This window comes from Amia ocellicauda, chromosome 8 (genome assembly GCF_036373705.1).
Source record: "Amia ocellicauda isolate fAmiCal2 chromosome 8, fAmiCal2.hap1, whole genome shotgun sequence".
NCBI lineage: Eukaryota > Metazoa > Chordata > Actinopteri > Amiiformes > Amiidae > Amia > Amia ocellicauda.
Window position 1 is genome coordinate 12,084,610 of NC_089857.1, and position 23,034 is coordinate 12,107,643.

Consider the following 23,034-nt stretch of genomic DNA (forward strand, 5'->3'; position numbering starts at 1 on the left):
CTACTTCCAGCAGGATAATGCACCATGTCACAAAGGTCGAATCATTTCAAATTGGTTTCTTGAACATGACAATGAGTTCACTGTACTAAACTGGCCCCCACAGTCACCAGATCTCAACCCAATAGAGCATCTTTGGGATGTGGTGGAACGGGAGCTTCGTGCCCTGGATGTGCATCCCACAAATCTCCATCAACTGCAAGATGTTATCCTATCAATATGGGCCAACATTTCTAAAGAATGCTTTCAGCACCTTGTTGAATCAATGCCACGTAGAATTAAGGCAGTTCTGAAGGCGAAAGGGGGTCAAACACAGTATTAGTATGGTGTTCCTAATAATCCTTTAGGTGAGTGTATATATATATATATATATATATATATATAATATTGACTGAGTGTTGTTTTCATATAGTTGAAAGCTTTGATTGATTAAACTAATGAAATGAGGTACTGAAGGTGAAGCTGAGAGACCAGATGAGGTTTTAAGCAGCCTGGCATAGCCCTGTGACTTACCCATCATGATATTTCTGTCTTCACCTTATAGAAATTGAATTGCAAACTGAAATAACATCCAGAATCAGGCCAGAGTCCTACATACAATATGCCTTCAATGCCATATGTAGAAATGTATATGTGCATTTGTACAATTCGTTTTATCTGAAGGACGAGCAGGCCCAATCAGAATATCCTGACCTAGTGAAGAGGCAAGCATTTGGCAAGATTGGTGGGTATGTTGACAGTAAAGTGCGGAGGCTGGAGTACTGGAGATAATTTAGTGTTCTGTTTATTTATCCTCCTCAGGAATATCAAATAGTGAAGAAATCGGCACGCTCCCTAAGCACCGTTCAAGTGGAGTCTCCATGGCGACTGGCCCAACCATCTATTATATCCAATATAGTTCTCATGAAAGGACAAGGCAAGGTGAGCTCCCGTTATTTACTGCTCCTTCCCAGCAAACTGTCTTCTCCTGCCGCTCAGTGCTGCTCACAGGGATCCCACTCCAAAGCAAGCAAGGTTTGATGAACCAGAACCCAGCTTTGGGTTGCTTTCATTTCCAATAGCCTCATAAAGTCCTGTTTGCAGGGTAGCCTTGGCATTTACTTCTAAATTTGGAATATAAATTTAACTCCCAACCCCCCCTCAACTAAACAGAGTTGGCCTTTATGCTACATTTCATCCTGATGAAGATCTTGATGGAAACATCTGATGTGTCTCTGCTTTAAATAAAACAGTTTTGGAGCACAATACATAAAGCGTGCGGGTTCTACTGTATTTTCACATTTCTCAAATCTAACATCTGGCACACTGTTGTGCATTTTGGTGGGGGGGGTGAGGAATTTATTGTTTGCTTTCATTTTTAAGACTTGTTTTGTTTACAAATCGTTGTCTGGGTCGAGTAATTGATTGCATTAACCCGTTTAATTAGAAATTTTCCACACAGTCCCATTTGCTACTCCTTGATTTTAAATAAAATTGTACTGTTATACATAGCTGGATATTTGACGTGTTTTTTATACATCTTATCATCTGTAATTGATAGTCAGAAGTGCAGCTTGAAGCTGGTTCTGCTGCTGGAACTTTATTGTTTATGAGAGTACATGAGAAGAGAGACCATACAAGCCTTGCAATATACAATCAGAAAGTCTTGCCAGCTACAATGTGTATGATCTGGCCCGAGTATGTAAGAAATCATTTAAATTAGATAGATTTGAAATATAACATTTTCTTTTCATCAATGTGTTGTTTGTTAGGGTCTGGGCTTTAGTATTGTCGGTGGTCAGGATTCTGCTCGTGGACGGATGGGAATTTTTGTCAAGACAATTTTTCCCACCGGAGCTGCTGCTGCAGATGGACGACTTAAAGAAGGTCTGCTTTGAAATGTTCCTGTTTTACATTCTCAAAACAAACGCGGCCATATTTGTCCTCTAAATTCAATAAAACGTACAGTCAGCACAGATAATGGCAGAGGCATCCAATTTGAAGACACTGAATTCAACATTAACCTGTTTTTTTAATATATTTATATAATAATATTAAGATTTCTGCAAATAACGAAAGTTACTTTTACATGTGTTATAAGATATTATCCTCTGACTGGCTAACCTCAGGCACCAGTTTTTTTAAATACTGTTGGAGCGTAACCAGAGATTTATTTAACAATGATTAAAGCTTTTCATCACCCTGAAAACATTTTAAAAGCTGGCCATTGTCCCTCAGTGTGTAACTGTAACTGGTCTTATCTGCTCTCGTCTCACGCTCAGGGGATGAAATTCTAGAAGTGAACGGAGAGTCTTTGCAGGGTCTGACTCACCAGCAGGCCATACAGACCTTCAAGGTAACTACAACGATTACTGCTGCTGCTTTGACATTGGTCTGCTTTTTTCTTTTCATGATTTGGATTTGCCGTGCTTATTTTATACCCTTCCCATTCTGAGAGAGAGAGAGCGAGAGAGTGAGCTGTTAGGCTCATGGGAACTCTCCTATCCATAATGCCTCTAAGCAGGAGTGTTTTTGCCCCCCAGCAGTTGAAGAAAGGGGTTGTGACCCTTACAGTACGGACCCGCCTGCGGAGCCCCAGTCTGACCCCCTGCCCCACCCCAACCCTGCTCAGCCGCTCCAGCTCTCCCAACTCCAACGCCAGTGGGGGCACCCCTGTCCCTCCGGCCTCTGAAGACGGAGACGCCGCCTGTCGCAAGGGACCAGGGCCCAAGGACCGCATCATCATGGAGGTGACGCTCAACAAAGGTACGGAAGTCCAGATAGACCACAGGTTACTGTGGACATAACACTTCTATTGATATTACTGCGCTAGTATAGTAGAGCTATTCAAGGTCTGGAAGGCTAAGAAAGGCATTCAGTGTAAGTAATGACACAAGTGGTGGCAGCCCAGCCAAAGCAAAACTTGCTCTTGGATAAGTGTGAACATTTTTTAGGAAATCAATTTCAAAGGCTTTAGAAATTAGTCATTATTCCTTATATGCCTCCCGTTTCAAATTTCCATTTTCTCTCTGAATCAAGATTCTTCGTCTTACAGTTTTATTTTCTTAGGCTTTCGTAAAGCTTTTTAATAAGGAGTGACACATTATGAGTTATATATACTTGTCTTAAACACTCTACAACATAATGAAAAGTCAGTTTATTTAAAACTTTTATGAATTGCATTTAATTGCCATAATAACAAATATTACAGGACTGTTTTGATAACACATAATCTATCGGTTAATTAAAACCCAAAATGAACACAGAACACACTTGGCAAGAGCCTATTAGAAACCGCATAAATTAATCAGAAGGAGCAGAAATTTTTCAGCCTGATGTATCTAATGATAAGAAACAGGGAACAGTTCTCAGTGTTGTCTATACTTTCTAATGTTTAAACAGACTGTCATCAGAATTGGACTTTATTACCTGAGGCTGTATTCCTTGTATTCAGTATGTTCAGCATGTGTCTGGGCAAAGATCAGCAGAATTTAAGTTTATTGCTTTGGTGCTTGTGTCTTCAGAACCGGGAGTTGGACTGGGGATTGGTGCATGTTGCCTTACTCTGGAGAACAGCTTTCCAGGCATCTACATCCATAGTCTTGCACCCGGGTCAGTGGCAAAAATGGATGGCAGACTAAGGTGAGTTACTGCGAAAGCAAGCCAAGAAGTGGAATGTTCTGCAATGGCCAAGTCAATCACCTGACCTGAATCCAATTGAGCAGCATTTCACTTGCTGAAGGCAAAACACCACAAGAACAAGCAGGAACTAAAGACAGCTGCAGTGCAGGCCTGGCAGAGCATCACCAGGGAAGAAACCCAGCATCTGGTGATATCTATGGGTTCCAGACTTCAGGCAGTCATTGACTGCAAAGGATCTGCAACGAAGTATTGAAACTCACAATTTAATTCTTGATTATGTTAGTTTGTCCAATTACTTTTGAGCCCCTAAAAATGGGTGTAATTCCTACACCGTTCACCCAATTTGTTTCCTTTCAAATCCATTGTGGTGGCATACTGAGCCAAAATGATGACAATTGTGTCACTATCCAAATATTTATGGACCTAACTGTAAATGCAAATATTTTAACATGTGACCCAGTTATCTTTATGAACAGAATAGGTTCTACCTATTGTATATTGTCTGAACATAATTTTATTGACACAGTAAGCTGCAGATGCTACTTTGGGCTTTATTCATTGTGCTTTAATGTGCTAGCAGATTTAAAGAGTTTATATTTCAAAATAGTTAAAAAAGAATGACTGTTTCATGTCGAACCACATTGTGAGGCTGTGAAACGTATGTTGTGGAGTAAGCAGCCTTAGATTGTATTTATTCAATAGAAACACATTTTATGGAAAGACATAAAACAAATTACAAATACTGCTCATGCCATTTTTTTTTGTTTATTTGCTTTTTGAAGCATGTGTAATTAAATTCCTTGAGACTTTTTCATTTTATACGAAAATACTCCAGACTCAGTAAAGAGTGATAAATGAAAGAACAGTTGCCTCTTTTTTGAATGCTTTCATTGGACATGTCTAATAAAAATCAGTTCTCACATCTAAATATCCTACCTGTTTGTCCTTCCAAAGAGGCGTCACTGAGAGAAAGGCCCACATTCATACAACTTAATCCACCATGTTTAAATGAAAAACAAACACGCAATGGTGCGAATGAAAACAAGGCATTCAATTTACTTCTGTTAACTCAAATTGGCACTCTGAAAGTTCCATGTGACATTTCCCCAATTCCTTGTGTTTTCTTTTGCCTCATTAGGAAAAACAGCTGTTATGAAAATGGCCCAAAATCTGCACAGGAAGGCAAATAGACAGAATATCTTTGGGGGGTTTAAGTAATTCACAATGTCCCTTTTCTCCCCCTCCCGAAAGCCGTGGAGACCAGCTTTTAGAAGTGGACTCTGTGAGTCTCCGCCACGCTGCCCTGAGTGAAGCCTATGCCATCCTGAGTGAGTGTGGGCCTGGCCCTGTGAGCCTGATCATCAGCCGGCATCCCAATCCCAAAGTAAGGCCGAGACCAAATCTACCCATGAATCACAAAGGACTCGCATTTAGAAGTTTTAGAAAGTGGCTTCTGACAATTAATTAAACCACGATAGGGTACAGGTTTGTACTGTGCTAATCACAGGTAGGTCAGAGTTAAAATATATATATATATATATATATATATATATATATATATATACACTCACCTAAAGGATTATTAGGAACACCTGTTCAATTTCTCATTAATGCAATTATCTAACCAACCAATCACATGGCAGTTGCTTCAATGCATTTAGGGGTGTGGTCCTGGTCAAGACAATCTCCTGAACTCCAAACTGAATGTCTGAATGGCAAAGAAAGGTGATTTAAGCAATTTTGAGCGTGGCATGGTTGTTGGTGCCAGACGGGCCGGTCTGAGTATTTCACAATCTGCTCAGTTACTGGGATTTTCACGCACAACCATTTCTAGGGTTTACAAAGAATGGTGTGAAAAGGGAAAAACATCCAGTATGCGGCAGTCCTGTGGGCGAAAATGCCTTGTTGATGCTAGAGGTCAGAGGAGAATGGGCCGACTGATTCAAGCTGATAGAAGAGCAACTTTGACTGAAATAACCACTCGTTACGACCGAGGTATGCAGCAAAGCATTTGTGAAGCCACAACACCTACAACCTTGAGGCGGATGGGCTACAACAGCAGAAGACCCCACCGGGTACCACTCATCTCCACTAGAAATAGGAAAAAGAGGCTACAATTTGCACAAGCTCACCAAAATTGGACAGTTGAAGACTGGAAAAATGTTGCCTGGTCTGATGAGTCTCGATTTCTGTTGAGACATTCAGATGGTAGAGTCAGAATTTGGCGTAAACAGAATGAGAACATGGATCCATCATGCCTTGTTACCACTGTGCAGGCTGGTGGTGGTGGTGTAATGGTGTGGGGGATGTTTTCTTGGCACACTTTAGGCCCCTTAGTGCCAATTGGGCATCGTTTAAATGCCACTGCCTACCTGAGCATTGTTTCTGACCATGTCCATCCCTTTATGACCACCATGTACCCATCCTCTGATGGCGACTTCCAGCAGGATAATGCACCATGTCACAAAGGTCGAATAATTTCAAATTGGTTCCTTGAACATGACAATGAGTTCACTGTACTAAACTGGCCCCCACAGTCACCAGATCTCAACCCAATAGAGCATCTTTGGGATGTGGTGGAACGGGAGCTTCGTGCCCTGGATGTGCATCCCACAAATCTCCATCAACTGCAAGATGCTATCCTATCAATATGGGCCAACATTTCTAAAGAATGCTTTCAGCACCTTGTTGAATCAATGCCACGTAGAATTAAGGCAGTTCTGAAGGCGAAAGGGGGTCAAACACAGTATTAGTATGGTGTTCCTAAAAATCCTTTAGGTGAGTGTATATATACACATAACATTTTTAATTCACGGTCAGAATGAATGTGGCCATACTGGAGCTGTCTGACTAGTTACATTTCTTTTGAGTTCCAGTTCACATCTTCATGTTTTTCTTTACTTCCCAACTGCCTAGTTATGAGAAATGTCATCAAAACACAGTATTTTGTTTCTGCAAATGCTGAGAATGGGTAGGGTCTAGTGACTTCTGAATCTATTTTTATTGTTTTTTAATGAACATATTTTTTAATGTTGTTGAAAACATAGTTATGCTTGTTGCTCTTCATAATATGCCACTTTACATATGCCTATATGATCCTGGGAGTCATAAACCTCTTCCTCACAGAATTTTGACAGTTGTCATAAATCAAGTAAAAAACAACTTGCGTGTTTTTTTTTTTTTACCGTTTCTTTTGCAGTTTGCATCTTACTTGTTCATATTGTAATTTGTTTAAAACAGTACTGACCAAATTACCATCTAATTTTATAGTTTGTTTCCTTTCTTTTGTAAAAAAAAATGTATGTTTATATTTATTGACAATTTACATTGGTTTCGCTTTGTGCTCATTCATGTGGTTTGATATTTCCTCAATGAAATCCAATTCCTCTCACAGTTCTGAAAGGAAGTCAAGTATTTGCTGTACCTACCATGAAAAAAAAAAAAAGTATATCCTATAAGGAACAAAGAAGCCTTTTCATAGGGTTTAATGTACAGTGACCCCCTGCATCTCATACATATTTAAGACATTATAACATTGTAAACTTTGATACCATTGGATGTTGTCCAGAGGTGGACACATCCGTATGCATGTACCCAGGTGCTTAAATAATATATTTAGTATGTATTTAGTGCTAGCTATGAAGGAAAAAATCACTCCACACTGCCTGTATCATACAGTGGGAAACAAGTCAATACCTTATGCTAGAGAGTGTGAATTATTTGTGTCCTTATATGAAACAGACAGACAGATGTGATATATTGCTGTTTTTCTTTAAATATAAGATTGTTTGCATAGTTTTGTGCAGGAGGGCAACTACCCCTGTGTCACTGTTTACCTCCAAAGATGCCATTGAAGATACTTAGCGCCACCTGGTGGTCAAACACATTGTGAACTGTATACCCACTCTCCTGGTCGTCCACTGCAATGCGTCCCATGGCATTGGAACTGAGCATCATATAGCCACTACATCTTTAACTTTTGTATACTATCAGTTTTTTTGGGGGGTGGGCGATATGATATAAGTGTTTTGGAACTTAATTCAGTTTCAATCCTATTTGTTCCCCCCAGGTCTCAGAACAAGAGATGGACGAGGTGATCTCACGCACCACGCATAGGGAGAACCTGAGCAAAGACGGCCATTCTTCACATATGCTTGGTATGCTAAGTCGACCAGTTGTTTCTTATTAACATCACAGCCAAAGATTTCCAGACTGTAGTCCTGAGCTCCTGAGCATCTGCATCCCTTTAAAGTCATCTTGTCCTTATGATAAAGGATCACTGCTCTGGACCTCAAATTGTGCATGCATATTTTCTACAAGGAACTAGCAGCCTGGAAGGTTTAATGCTATTATTCTAGATAAAAACATTCCCATAAAAGGACAACTTAGGGAGGTATTGCTTATACGGAAGTGAATGTGTATATATATATAGTGTGTGTGCATGTGTATATGCGCCTATGTGATACTTATTGTCCTACCAGTACTGTAATAACACATTTCTTGAAATCGTCCACTTTCCAGCAGGATCTGCCCCCAATCTCGCATCTCAGACCGTCAGTGTGGAAGTATGCGTAAACCAAACAGATTATGAAATGCGTTTGCACCATGTACTTGGTTCAAGCCTTAGTTTTGTAAGCGTAGTTTTAAGGTTGTTGTTTCTTCTTTGTTTTGTTTTTTGTAAATGTTGAGAGTTGACTTTGCAGTGAAGTTTGACACTGAACTGATGCTGTATGTGTTTCTACTCAGGACTGCCATCCAAGAGTCCCTCTCCTACTGTAAAGCCTAAGCAGGGTGATGGCTCCACTTCCCTGAGCTGGACAATGAAGCGCTTCCTTGAGCCAGCAAGCCGGGTAAATAGGAGCATCTCTTGAGTTTAGGAGCATTTCAAAACAGTTATGCCTTTCTCCAAGCTTAGCAAGCACTAAAGACAGTAAAGACAGTTTTCTATGTATACAGTGTTGCAAGGTAAAACAAATCATATTAGAAATGATCTAAAGTGAATACATTGAAAGTAGTAATTAATAAAGCAATAATGTATTGTATGTAACTGCCTAAGTCATGACTTCTCATGTTCTTTCATATTGTTCTTACATCATTTTAGTCAGAATGCACAGTACTGTGCTAATTGCACTCCTGTTGCATATTAATTAGTGCTATCTAGCTTCTGAATTGTACTTTATATGCAGAAGCTTTTACTCAGCCTTGCTTGTGAACTTAAAATTTGAATAAAAGCATGTACTCCATCAACGCTCAATGAACTTTTTAAGTTTGCAAACAAAGTTAAGTTAAATACAAATTTGTGGTGTTTTCCTAATTTCTAAACTTGGTACTTGTATGTAATACTGCTCTGAAAGTAAACGGTAATGATTGATGTTAACCCTTAATATGTAAACCCTTTAAATACTTAAAATCCTCTGCTGAATCTTTAACTTGTTTTTGAAGGGACAGTTCTATTTTTTTAAAGCTGTGATTAAGTTAGCATTTTCTGTCCGTTCACCGTGTGCAGCAAGGGTCAGTGAGCTCTGAGGCAGAGCTCTCTCAGTACTTCTCACATGATGTCCCCAGCCAGACCTCTCTCTCTGAGACCATGGTTACGGGCTCCAGTGATGAGGAACTGCTCCGCCACAAGAGCTGCAACACCTCATTGGACGACAGTGTAGCCCCACCCCATAACCCAGGTACTTGTTTTGTCTTCCAGAGCTCGGAATGTGTTTTGTTTTTCTTTCTCGATGAGACAGATAACCCATAAATGCACTGCATCAGCCTTTTCCACTCTTAACGCTTTAATATTTAAAGATATATACATAATATATATATACGTAATGTTACATATTACAAAATGACCTTATCTGAACTGTTAAAGTTATGTATATTGTATAACTATCCCTCTCTCCCCAATCACTGAAGTTCCACCACCGAATACAGATCAGTGGCCTTGACTCAATGTACTGGTCAAATAGACTTGAATGTAAAACTCTGGTATTAGTATCTCCATGCTCAAACCAGGAGAACAAAGCTGGCCTCTATGTATACTCTTCTGAACTTTTTTTCTTGCAGCATTCAAGGAGCCGCTGAATGGCAGCACTGATCCCGGCTGCGAAGCTCTACAGAGAGGCTCAGCCCCCGTCAATAAGCATGTGGAGGCAGCCCGGCAGGCCAGCATAGGGGGCAGCCCCAAGTCCGTGCGCAGCCCCTTGCTCAGGCAGCGGCGTGTCATCTGCTACGACGGCGAGGTCAGTGACGAGGACGATGGGCTGCCTGAGGCGGAGGAGACAACAGGAGCCGCGGCCTTGTTCAGAAGGGCGCGGCGGGGCAGGGCCGAGGGCGGGCTGGGACCCGAAGACGATTCAGGGATCCTGATCGCCACCTCCTCGGTGGAGGTGGATGACGAGAGCCAGGATAGCGGCGAGCTGCACAGGACCTTCAGCAGCGAGGCGCCCACCCCGCTCTACGGCAGCTCTCTGGAGTCTGAGGATTCCCCGGGGGCCGAGTCTCCCTTCAAGCCCATCGGTTCATTCGAGTACGAGGGCAGCAGTGTCGGCGGCGCAGGCAGCAACCTCGGGGTGAAGAAAGAGCCTCACCGTGAGGGCCAGCTGGAGTCCAAACGCTCCCCCAAGCTTGAGCACAAGGCAGTGACTCGGGTCAAGAGCATGATGAGCATCGAGTGCCCCAACCTGCCTCACCGGTCCAAGAGTGAGGAGCACCACTCCCCACCGGGCGGCCGACCTGCGGGCAGACCCCCGCCTCACACCAAGACCAGCAGCGACCCAGCGGGGGGTTACACTACAGAATCATTCGTCCTGCAGAGAAAAGAGACAGAGTCCTTTGGGCTGGATCTGGAGATCAAATCCTCGCCTCTGACAGTGCTGATAACGGGCTTACGGGCAGGAGGCGCAGCAGAAAGAGTAGGCCATATTATATTCACTCCACACAAAAAATAAAACATGTTCAATTCAGCGTGTTGCCTCAGGAGCCGTTGCACTGTTATGTAAGACGGCTTTTGAATTTTTATGAAAAATGTATTGAATAATGAATGATTAATGCAGTCAAGTCTGTCACTTCATGTGTGCCTTTGTTTTGGTCCTCGTAATGCTTTTTGCCATTTACTGGTAGGATTTGAACATAGGAAAGAAAATATTCATATGTGTTTATTTTATATACCAGACACATTCTGATTTATGATCATCATCATGTTGCTAAAATACCAGCTCTATACTTCCAGAGTCATGTTTTTATGACTTGTTAAATGTTGATCCCTTTTCATTGCACACTTACACACAGAGGTAGAGTAGTGTTAGACTAGTGCTATACAAAGTCTGTCAAACAAGCTCTTAAACTGTTTGCCCTTTCTCACCACACAAGTCTGTCCAAAGTCCGGAGCCCCTCCTCAGTACATAGGTCAGCATGTTTTGCATTCTCAGTGTTAGTATCCATTTGAGATTGCATTACAAGATTGTTAATCTTTTTTTTTTTTTTATACTCTCTCTTTCAGGAATCTATGGGCAAACTGAGCGTTGGAGACGAGATAGTTTCCATTGGGAACACCGTAATCGCCAACTCATCGTATCAAGATGTTTGTAATCTCATGCATAGCCTACCTGTCACTCTTACATTAGAAGTGAAAAAGCCAGTTTCAGGTAAGTTCAAACAGGAATCTTTTAAATTTGGCTTATTGTTCCGATGGTTCACTGGAAACTTGTTGTTGTGGTCAGGCTTTCCTTCTTTTTTATTTTTATATTTTATTTTTTACATATTTTTATATATAGTGGATTTTCAGTGCTGGTGATCTATTCTTAACTGTTCAACGACAGATGAAAGCTCACCTTAAGTCTCAAGAGAAGATATTTTTTTCTTTTTCGGATGGATTTAAGTTTTTTTTTTTTTTCAAATCTGTATTGTTTTTCAGCACATATAAAAATAGCATTGACATGTTGATCTGTGGAGACCGGGTACGTCTGTAGCTTCTGTAGGTTGTCTATTTATATTGTACAATGAGAATATTTTTAGAATCAAATGGTGAAAAAAAAAAAAGGAAATTGACTATAAATGGAGAGAACATGTATCTTAAGAGTGTGGCTTGCTTCTCTTAAAACCAGCATACATGAAGTCCACAGTTTCTCCCAGGCAATAAAAGATCGTTGCACAAAACATACTTCTCTAAAGAGTCTGTAGTGCTCCAATAAATGGCAAGGGCATCACATCAGAACTACATCATCAATATTTGTATGTTTTATTTTGATGGCTAGGTTCTCTTGCCTTATCTACATTAGTCAAGTAGTTTTGCGAGTAAAATGTATACAGTGATTTTAATTTTACTATAGTTGTAGTTTCAAAAAGTTTAATTGTAAACCTGTATATTTATTTATGTTTTTAGTTTATTTTTTACCAAATCAATATGAAACGTATTTGATTTATTTTTTTCAAACATACATTGATTGAAATAAAGAGGTGGGTCTGTCTTTTCCCAATGCTGCATTGAGAAGTAGGAGTACAACAGGCTTTTCCATGCTGGCAGTACCCTTCCCCTCCGCAAAGGGCACTGCAAGCAGCTGGCTTTATTTCAATGGTGAATATTTATTTATTGTTTAATTTATTGTTTTATTTTTTCTAGATATTGTATTACTCATAGTTACTGAAATCTGTGCATGATGCTTTATAAACCATATTTCTGAAGGTATAATTTGCTGTGAGCAGATTTTTTTTTCCTGATCTCTGGGGTTAGCAAAATGTTTAGCTTTGTCTATTGTCTTGGTCGTTATGTATTCATTGGGGCAAACTGCCTTCGTGGTGTTTTGGGGACCCGGATTCAATCATTAAGACATTGTTCTTGCCTCCTTCACGATTTGCCTTTAGGGTACAGGCAGTAATGATTTGATTGTAAAGTGGGGTCGTGCAGATTTGTTAGGTAGGGTAATGGCACATTTTTTCACACAGGTTCTTTGTATGCACAGATTTTCCCAGAGCCCACAAACTGACATTCCAGAGTTCCGTGATATGTGCTTAATAGCACTTTGCTTCCTCAAAGACTTTGCCCTTTTTTGTGACTTTGAAGTTGGAGATATCCAGTTTCTTGTTGCAGGTGGTTCAGTTTTTATGATGTGTGGTGACAACACTGTAGTAGATTTTTGTTCCATTATGTGTTATTTTTCCTGCTGGTTTCCCCTGTGTATGCCTGTCCAAAGAGCATTGTAAACCTGTATGATTTGTGTGTCATTGTTTGAGTGTGATAAGTCCTCAGGCGAAAGGAGGCGGGACTGATAGTATCTGCGTGTTTTGTCTAGATGGAATAAGTACATTTGTTCGGTTGTGACAGCAATGTATGGGAGGGTTATTTTTGTTTCTGATCTCTCAATCACTGTATTAACATGACATGATGTTTTATGACAGAGCATGAACTCTGGAAACCTGATATTTAGCTTTTCAGTGATGATCTCAGGGAAGCCTGTGCCCGAGTCATGACTGTAACTTGTTGATAACCCCAGAGCTCAAAGGAAAGAGAACTTGCAGCACCAATACCTGCAGGAATGGGAAACTATACCTATATTTATTTATATTTTTTGTTTATCTGTTTTTCTTAGTATAGAGAAGTATTTTGGTGAGTCCATATGTATTATGGAGGCTGTCTACAAAAATTTGGGACAGTGGGGAGAGATATGTCATATCACGTGTTGTGCTTGTTGATAGTCTTATTTATTTATTTACTTAGGAGGGTGTAATGGACTTTGAGTGCCCTGTAGATTTCTGCTGAGCCCTTGTGATTTTTCAGAGGGAACACTGTGACTTCACAGTACCTATACATGTGGTGACCTTGCAACAAGCAGTGTGGCTGAATGAAAAACGATTTTTAGGGATGGGTTTTTACGTTTCATTATGTGACTCATCATAGATACAAGTGGGATTTTCTGGATGTGATGCTATAGCTATTTTCCACTAAAAGGACAGCAGCTTCCTTTACAGGAATCCTTGATCTTAAGTCTTATTGTAACTTTTGGGGAACTTCCTATTTGCAAAATATTTTTTTAACCATCTGCTGTTTAACAGACAGGAGAGCAGGATACCAGCCCAACAGCAATACATGATAAAAAAGGGTCATTCTTCAGACTGCTCACATCCTATTGTCTGGTTTGGTTATTTTGATCAATAATAATTAAGGGTTAACATTAATAGTTAACGTTTAACTACATATTATCATACTTTGCTAATAAGCTTCCCTCTTCTTATCTTTTGAAGGGTTTTCTACTTTTTGTATCAAAGTATCTTAATACTATAGATTGGCTCCATTTCCAACAGTACCTGAAGAGAGCTGAGAGATTCAGTGTCGACTGAAGTATTGTATAGCTAAGCATCCTTAGTATTCCTGCAGATGTCATAGATAATCCTTTAGGTGAATGATTTGTCCATTACTGTTTTGTTTGGAATACTTCCAGTAACTGGATTTTGGCTTATCTCCCTCTCTTATAGCTGTAGATCGACTATCCAGCATAATGTCGTCAAGTGCTGATGGAAATTCTAATTTGGATTCCACAAAGACATTGATGTCTGATGGGAGCACTGATGTTTCTGAGAAGGAGTCTGTCAGTCCAGAAAATGTTCAACCTGGGCATGTTTTTTTGGAATCTCCGACCAATTTAAAAGAATCTGGTAACGCAAACCACAAGAATGACATGCCTGTCACCAATATTGATGATTTTATAACAGAACTAGGCTCAGCAGAGGAAGTCACTGCAAAGGAAGATCATCCAAGGGCAATGCCAGATGTATTTGATGATGCTGCTACTTCCAGAATATTAGATGGTAGTAAAATTCCAGAAAACGGAGATCCTCAACTGCAGCCAAATGCCTTGGATTTTTCGGTTTTGGATCCTGGGAATAAAAATAGACACTTCACGGTCACCAAAACCTTTTTAAATAGCTATTCCAGGAACTTCAGTAATATGAGTGGCGAAGAGAATGCTAACCCAAATTGTCCAAGCGAGGATATACATACTGTGACTCCTAAATCAATGTACTGTACAGTAGAAGATAGCGACTCTGAAACAGATTCAGCTGCTGAAAATCTTCCCAGTGTGGAAAAGCCTCACAGGCATGATCACAGCCAGTTGGGAGATCTTCAGATAACGGACTCTGATGAGGAGCAAGTTGAGATTTGTTACAATGAGTCATATCACCCTGCCTCTCAGAGCCCGTCAGAGGCACATGGAGTTGAAGCCACTTGCACTTTATCAACTCACTGTGAGAATGCTTACAGCCTTGGCATAACAAAGAAAACCCCTTCTTTTGAACTGAAACAAGAAGAACTTCCCATTACACTGCAAAAGAGATCCTGTTCAAACCCAGCCTTCCCATGTTGTGCAGGAAAAGAAATAAGTGTTCAGCCTGAATCTTTGCAGCTTCACCACACACCTTCATTCACAGACGACGCCACCAGAGGCGAACAAAAGGTCAACCTGTTGCTTTCCTCTGCGCAGCCATCTTTGCCATGCGATCATTTGAAGTCCACGGGTGCCTTCCCAATAGATGAAGCAATGGTTTGTCAGCCATCTGAGAACATTGCGTCCATTCAGAGCAACGGGATGAATGGCCACAATGCGGTCAGCTCTTCTAATGTAGCAGTGGAACCTCTCAGAGCACATCAGGCTCTTTCAGGTCAAGGAGATTCTGGACATTCTGCAGTCATGCAGGAAAACTCCCACATACTCCCAATAACTCAAGATGTGATGTCTAAGCTTCAAATAAATCCTTCTGCAGATATGTCTTGTAATCTGCATCTCTTACCTCATGTAGCGGTGGCTGAGACTAAAAGTTCAGTTCTTAACAATAACTCATCCTGGGGGAAGATATCGCCAGCTACGATGTTGAAAGACAGAGAGAAAACTAAAGCAGTACCTTCTCTTGAATCAAAACCAGATTGTTCAAAAATACTCAGTAACTCTGCTAGTCAATTTCCCAAAACCTCAGGGATGAAGATAAATTGTGAAAGCGCCAGTTTGCTGCAGTCAAGCAGTCGAAGCAAACTCCAAGATAAATGGCAGAAAACGAGCACAGCACCTAAGCTGAAGGGCCTGTCTATTAAGAGTAGAACCAAGGGACCGGATCCCTCTAGTACAAAGCCATCAAAGGCTGAAAGTACTGTGCAGAGAAAACCCTCATCATCCCCCTTGCAGTCGCCAAAACTACAACCCAAGAGAGTTTCATTAACATGCAGTTTAAAAACAAGCAAACAGCTGGAGACAAACATCACTGAATTGTCAAAACCATGTGAACAGAGGCAAGATAAGAAACTGACTGATCCTGGTATGCCCATGACTAAGTATCATCCTTGTTCCAAGCCTAAAGGGAGTGATTTAAATACTGAATCCCCAGGGGATCAGAACAATGAATCCACCCCTGTGCAAGGAATGGAAGAAGCAAACATAGCACAGGAAAATTACCTCTCTCCCACAGCCTCCAAACCCAAAGAGCAGCCTGAAACCATGACAACCCAAAGGAGTTTTATTGAAGTACGACTCTCTTCCTCTTCTTTGCCATCATCGTTAACGTCCACACCTGTTTTAGGGCGCAGAGAGACTCCTGCACAAGCTGTAGATCCTCACATTCATGACACCTCATCCCAAGCGTTTACACAATTAAATGCAACAGGTTTGCCCCATAAACACGCCATGACCAATCCTGAAGACCATAAGGACTTTTGCAGTAGTGTAGAACATGACGAGTCCACACTCAGTACTCTAATGAGCCAGGAAAAGTCTTCAAGTCCTCAGTTTAATATAGATCAAATTGGTTCCATCTCAGAAGATAAAGTTCTAGACACAACAGAACAGGGTTCGGGAGTCAATCATTCCTGTATGAGTGACAGACAGCCAGATTATGTTTTTAAGAGCTCTGTAAAAATGGACATTGATGAACAAGTCAAGCCCAGTAGATCCAAAATGGAAGTCATGAAGCCAGAAAGACGGAGTTACTCCATTGAAAACAGCTGGCCTCCAGACCACAACTCCTTTTCTGTCAGGCAGCGGATCAAGTCTTTCGAGAATCTGGCCAGTTTTGACAAGCCGGTCATTAGAACAATTGACATCCAGTCCTATGCAGTCTCTTCCAAACCTCCGCTGAGTAGGAGGTCTTCAGGGTACATACCGTCTGCAAGTGTCCACTTGGTGGATGGCTGCCGTTTCTTACGAAGGAGTTTAAGCTCTTGTGCTGACAGTCTGAGCGAAGGCCCAGCAGCCTCTGTGCATATGAGGAAATCTCCATCCAGTATGGCTCTGTTAAGCTTTGAGGCACAGCCTAGCAAGAATATCATAGAATCGTACCCAGAAGATAAACCAGCGGAAGTTGAATCAGGGAGTGGACATGACTGCACAGCTCAAACACCTCCCATAGCCAGACAGCGAAACCCCAGGGGCCACTCTGGCTTGTCTCGCTCCAGGCTGAGAGAACTTAGAGCACTGAGCATGCCTGATCTTGACAAACTTTGCACCGAGGACTTCTCCAGTGAATCGGGCCATGTCACTTTCAAAACAGAGCTTGAAGTCACCCCTAGAAGATCCCTAGAGACCCCAGCGGAGAGTTTCAACAGTTTGCACACAGCAGCCTCCAATGGGTCTGACCTCATGAGATTCAACAGAAGCTCAACGTCTGGTTTGAGAAGCGGTGTGGGGACCACAGGCTCTCACTCTGATGAGGAGTCACCTTTGGACAAAGCCCATGAGACACCATCTTTAGGCAAGAGCTGGTCAATGAGGTGAGTGGGACAGGGGGTTCTAATTTCTAATCTTAACGGCTTCTTAAATACTAGGGATTCATCTCTCCTACACCATGTGTTTTTGAAAAGCAATTCAGGTTTCAAACAAAATGCACTTATTCGTTTTGATTTCTATGAGGTAATGCAAGGTAACAAGGTAATGCTTGGCACAGGTCTCAACTCAATCTTAATGAATAATTTTGATAGCAACTATTTTCATAATGTAAGATAACCTGTTTGTCTACCATGCATTAAAAAGTAATCCTCTCAAGGTATGACTTTCCAATGACCCCAAACAGATTTGGAGAGAACTTTTGTTTTGGCTCATGAGAATCCACTGAAAGGAAACACTGTCTACTAAAACTTTAACTGATATCCATTATTTAATCATGTTTATACATTGTGGTCTGGAACATAAAAAAGAGTACAGTGGTATTTATTAAAATTGTTTTAATAATTTTGCGTGGGGTTGATTTTGGAATTTGCACACCCAGTACCGAAAATGCAGTACGTACGGAAGTACACATGTTCCGATTCTCTTAAATGTGTGCATTGTGAATTCCAGCATCTGTCATAAAATGGCATGCAGTTAGAAATAAATCTTGATGAAATCTGGGAACACTTAACAATTTAGCAGATCAAAGCCACAGAATTTTTTTTTAATAAATGTCTCAGAAACATGTTATTAAAAATAATTGCTCGTGTTTGCCAAGTTAGAGTCATGAGACTTTCTGCAGACAAAGCTTTTGTGTAAGTGTCAGAGAAATTTTTATATTTAGTTGCATCCATTTATGATTGTGCAAAGAGTCTGAATCGAACCAGACATCAACTTAGAAGATCGTCTTCTTTGGGAAACAGAGAAGTGTGGGAATTTAGCTGTAATTTACATAAAAAAACACAACATCAGACCTGAAACTTCAGCAGTGGGGACCATATGCCTTCCCACAAAAACACAAACATAATGAGTGGTATGATATTGATGGCACAAGGTAATACATAAATCACAATACTCATTCAATAAATGGATGCACAGATTCATTATAGCATATTGTTTATCAAACAAATCTTCTGATTTATATAGTATTTATATTGTATTTAACTCATTTTTATGTTCATTTTCCTGATTATGAAACCTATCCCCAATAATTTTATGTATTTATGACCCTGTTTAGGGTGAATTGCATTTAGCACAAATATCTGTATGGTAAATACATACAAAAAAGTATGTATTCATGTGTGAATTTCCTTACTTACTTATGACAATCTTTGTAAAAACAAGCATTATTTCCCCCCCTCTAGTCTAACTGAGTTGTCCCTCTCCACCCTGGATCAAAACAAGATGCAGAGTATCCTGAACTGCTTGAGTGATACAGCAGATGTGTCGACTCTGATTCAGGAAGCCAAGACTCTGGCAGAGGTAAAGTGAAGGCCACCCAAAGCAGAGAAACCACTTGTAGTGGCTGATGCAGAAACATTTGTGTGGCTTTGCAATTCAGTTTAACAATTGCATACTGGTCTTCAGCAGGGTCTTTCACTTTTACATTTTTTTCTGCTTTTTGGTAATAACATTGGCCCAAAAGGCTGAAATAAACTGATCACAATTCTACCAAATCAATGGTCAGCTTGTGTCAGTGTGCTGTCTCAGTTCCGAGCATGTGGGAAAACACTAACAAGGAGAAATATGGTATTCGATAGTGTTCTTCCATGTATTTAATGACATTAACATAAATCAGCTTTGTTGGAATCATCACAAAACATCCAGGCTGTCTAAGCTGTGTCTTGAGCTTTTTACAGTGCCGTTGTCAAATGTGTGACAAGAGAATCAAGACATCTGGATTTTTACTAGTGCTTTCTTGAGCCCCCCAAAACAAGCTGAAAACAGGGCAAACCTTTATTTATTTATTTTATTAGGAGTGTGTTCTCCTCACCACGTGACGTGACTGAAACAAATTAATGCTTCAGTGAATTTTCTTAACTGCAACTGCCTTCTTCTTTTTGTGTTGAGAAAGGAAAGCAGTTATAAAATTTGCAGAACTGGAGAATTAAGACAGTCACTTGGATGAGGAACTGTGCCTAAAATAATATGCCTTCGCCTTGATTCAGTATGAATAAGTGATCCAAGCGATTTTCTCCATCAAGTCCCTATTTCTCATAGAGATTCAGAGGGCGGAGGAACATCATGGCAACCTTCAGGAGTTTCAAACCAAAATCACTTCTCTCTAGACGTCATGTACTGGAACAAAACGCATCTGACCGAATTGTAATCCCATGTCTAAGCCATTTATAAAACAGTATCAGCCAAACTGTGTAACTACCTGCAGTAATAATGATTTTACTGTCTACATATACTATATTTAATTATAAATATTTTAATAAACCACCAAATTCTGAAGAACAAGTGGAAGAACAGCTAACATGCAAATTAAAAATCTTAACTAGGGGGTGGGGAGTATTAACTTGAAACCCTTTGGAAACTTGGAGAGACATAAACCAAGGGTTTTGGAATCGTAGCTGTTCTCAGATTTTTGTAGTTTTGGGAAAAAACATATTAGTATCATTATTCTTAGCCAAATAAAACACACATAAAAAAACTTTAAAATAGTGCCTTTAAAAAGTTCTGGGACCACTTGCCTTTATTATCGGTATATTACATATGTTATTCTACATTTCTCTCTTTTCCATCTTTCCTGTTTTGGCTCTGCAGGATAACGGTGATATTTACTTTGTGGTCTTGACTAAAGAAGAAGGCTCTGGTGTAGGATTCAGTATTGCTGGAGGAGTTGATTTGGAGCAGAAGTCAATAAGGGTGAGTAACTGGCTTGCGTGTTTGGCATGAGGACAAGGGTGTGTGCCAGTGCCTGAGTCTGGTGCTAAAGGGTTTCCTGTTTAAATACGGTGGTCTTGCCAGGTACTCAGCAGACATTAGCACAGTCCAAGAATCAACACTTGTATGTGCCAGGTTTTGCAGATCCGGCGGGGCAATGTGATCTTCAAACAGACTTTTTTGTCCAATTCTGTACCCTGAAGTATAGTGTTTCCCAACCGGTGTCCTGTGGCACATTGGTGGTGTGCCACTGAATTCACTGAAGTCACTCATGAGAAAATAAATTAAATGAATAAACCTCACATTTATTTAAATTAAATAAGTTCCTGTTCAGTTAAACAAAGATTGGTGTGCCAAAATATATTTTAAGTTAAATATGTTTGCCTTATTACATCAATTTACATATCTACTTCAACAAATAAATCTTTACTTCATATAGAGATTAAAATGAATGAACCTATCACCTAAATAATAATCATATTTATTCAGATTCATGTTTTTTTAATGATTATTCTTAAACATCCAAATCATCACATACAAATATGTCAATTAAATACCCTAACCATTATTTGACAGTCAGGATTGTTATGTTGATGGGGTTGGTTTAATAAGCATATGATAATAAACGGTTTCAGTAAATGTTATGTTCTTAGTCAGCTGTGTCCACCAGAATGCATTTGAAACACTGTGTTTGAAATACACAGGTGCCAGATAACTACTGTACAAGAAGTTGATAAGAACTCCACAGAACTGGACAGGAAACGAAAACCAACACAGGAGTTGACCATTCTTGCTTATGAAGGAAACTCCCCACCCCCAGATATTTAATTAGCCTGTTTTCAAGCAATGCTAATAACACAAAGTATGTTCATTAAGTCGATACAGGTTTTCACCTTCCTGGAATTAAATCAAAGTAATTAGAATGCTTTACAGTCTATTTATTGATCAATTTCCAACTGTGTTCTTTGGCTCCACTCCAAGCTGGAAACTGGAACTGCAATCAAGCTGGCAGGCGCTGTTCACAGTTAGTGTGTGCAAAATAAATCTGTGCCGGTGTTGTTCCAAATGAGCTCTTCTGTCTACACCAATAGATGAGAGACAGCATTCACAAGCCACACTTCTTTATGCTCCTTATACAAATCCTATACAGTGATGATGCAGACTGCAGTGAAAGTTAAAATATCAGCAATATTACTGTGTATCACAGATAAATAGAAGGCATTGGGCCAATCACGTGCATTGGGTAAAATGAGGCAGCTAGCTCATTACTTCTTCATGGTTTTTGTATCGTCTATAGCGAGGATGTCACATGAAAGTGGGGAAGGCCTAATTGGGTAAATGTCATACAAAATATACAAAATAAACCTGCCTTTAAGTTTTGACCAAATTCACTTTTTTTGTCGTTTGTGTTTCTTGTGTTTTGCAAACAGGTCCACCGTGTGTTCTCTAGAGGAGCAGCAGGTCTGGAAGGTACCATTCATCGAGGGGATAACATTATTGCCCTTAATGGGACTTCCCTGGCTGGAACCTCCCATGGAGAAGCTCTGGCTGTGCTTCATCAGGCCCGGCTGCCCAGGCAAACCCTGGTCATCATCAAGAGAGGAAAAGACACTGATATTATGTCCCCCAGACAGGAACCAACAACTGCTGCTACAGGAAGACGCTCACTATCTACACGAGACGTTGCCATAGAGACAGGAACAGGTGGGGAAACCAGTCCTTGGGGAACTTTACAGTTGACATGATTAATGTATTAACTTGCTACTGAAAATGTACTTTACTACCGTCATGTCACTATTGCAAGTGAATTAATCCCCAGAAACTCTACACTAGTGCGTGACACGTGTTTTGTGTTACAGGTCCGCACATGAGTGTGGAAGGTGCGGTGAGTGTGGAACTGCAGAAAACCTCTGCAGGCCTGGGGTTCAGCCTTGACGGGGGGAGGGCTTCAATCTATGGAGACCGGCCTCTTGTTATCAAACGGATATTCAAAGGTACTGATCCAACACAGTTATGATTCAAGGGGACTGTCTCTGCCAGTGAAATCCCCTGAGCAGCGCTCATTAGAATGACTGTGCTCCTAACATACACCCACCATTTTGTAAACCCATTTAATAAAAGTGTGGGCCTGAGGGAAGAATCCAGGATCTGTTGTGACTTATGAAAGGGCTCATTTTGTAATGAAGGAAGTACACATGGGTCTATCTAATCTCTTAAGATATCTGTATTACATTTGTCCTCTAGGTGGGGACATTCACCAGACAATAACGTAAAGAAATTAAATGAAGGTTAAAGAAATACCATTTTGGATATTATGAATTGTGCAGTCTGTAAAGAGACTGTTTTATGCCACTGCACTGCCTCGGAACAAACTAGTTAATTGCCATGATTTGAGTGTTCATGAACATTTACGATTATCATTTATTAACCTTTACCCTTCTAAATGGTTATTGTAGGATTATCATTGAAAACAAGACATTCATCCTGAATTAATATTATATCCCAATTATTAATACCTTATCAAATCATTTCAGCTTATTTGAGTGGTGCGTGATGATGTACCCATATTGGGAAACTGCTTTCACTGAATTACTCTTTACATAAAATTCCCAAGCTTACCCCTTAATCCTGGCACAATGAACCGTCTCGTCTGTGCTGAAAGGGAAATGTTCTTTAACTGTGTCTAGTTATTGGAATTATTTGTCAGTCTCCTTCATCCAAGTATTACAATTACAAACACCATGCATGATAATAACCAGGCAGAAACATGAACACATCCACACTCACATAATGCACCCTGTCCGCTGTGCAATAAACCCCGCAGACATACAGCAAATGGTGTGTAACAAAT

The 23,034-nt window shown here is 40.4% G+C and overlaps 1 protein-coding gene across 5 annotated transcripts in view; it reads left to right on the forward strand.

The window, feature by feature from the left end:
- pdzd2 (PDZ domain containing 2) overlaps positions 1–23,034 on the forward strand; it is a 110,910-nt gene that overhangs the window by 85,766 nt on the left and 2,110 nt on the right. For 4 of the 5 annotated variants that reach the window (XM_066712045.1, XM_066712047.1, XM_066712049.1 and 1 more), the window contains 16 exons: positions 799–918; positions 1,749–1,863; positions 2,259–2,332; positions 2,520–2,742; positions 3,501–3,618; positions 4,870–5,002; positions 7,688–7,775; positions 8,365–8,468; positions 9,125–9,296; positions 9,676–10,523; positions 11,111–11,255; positions 14,080–17,359; positions 18,659–18,776; positions 20,064–20,165; positions 21,614–21,887; positions 22,043–22,177. In XM_066712045.1, coding sequence (XP_066568142.1) covers positions 799–918; positions 1,749–1,863; positions 2,259–2,332; positions 2,520–2,742; positions 3,501–3,618; positions 4,870–5,002; positions 7,688–7,775; positions 8,365–8,468; positions 9,125–9,296; positions 9,676–10,523; positions 11,111–11,255; positions 14,080–17,359; positions 18,659–18,776; positions 20,064–20,165; positions 21,614–21,887; positions 22,043–22,177 — 6,049 coding nt within the window. The remainder of the gene's footprint in view (positions 1–798; positions 919–1,748; positions 1,864–2,258; positions 2,333–2,519; positions 2,743–3,500; positions 3,619–4,869; positions 5,003–7,687; positions 7,776–8,364; positions 8,469–9,124; positions 9,297–9,675; positions 10,524–11,110; positions 11,256–14,079; positions 17,360–18,658; positions 18,777–20,063; positions 20,166–21,613; positions 21,888–22,042; positions 22,178–23,034) is intronic. The other variant, XM_066712046.1, reaches the window with a different exon arrangement.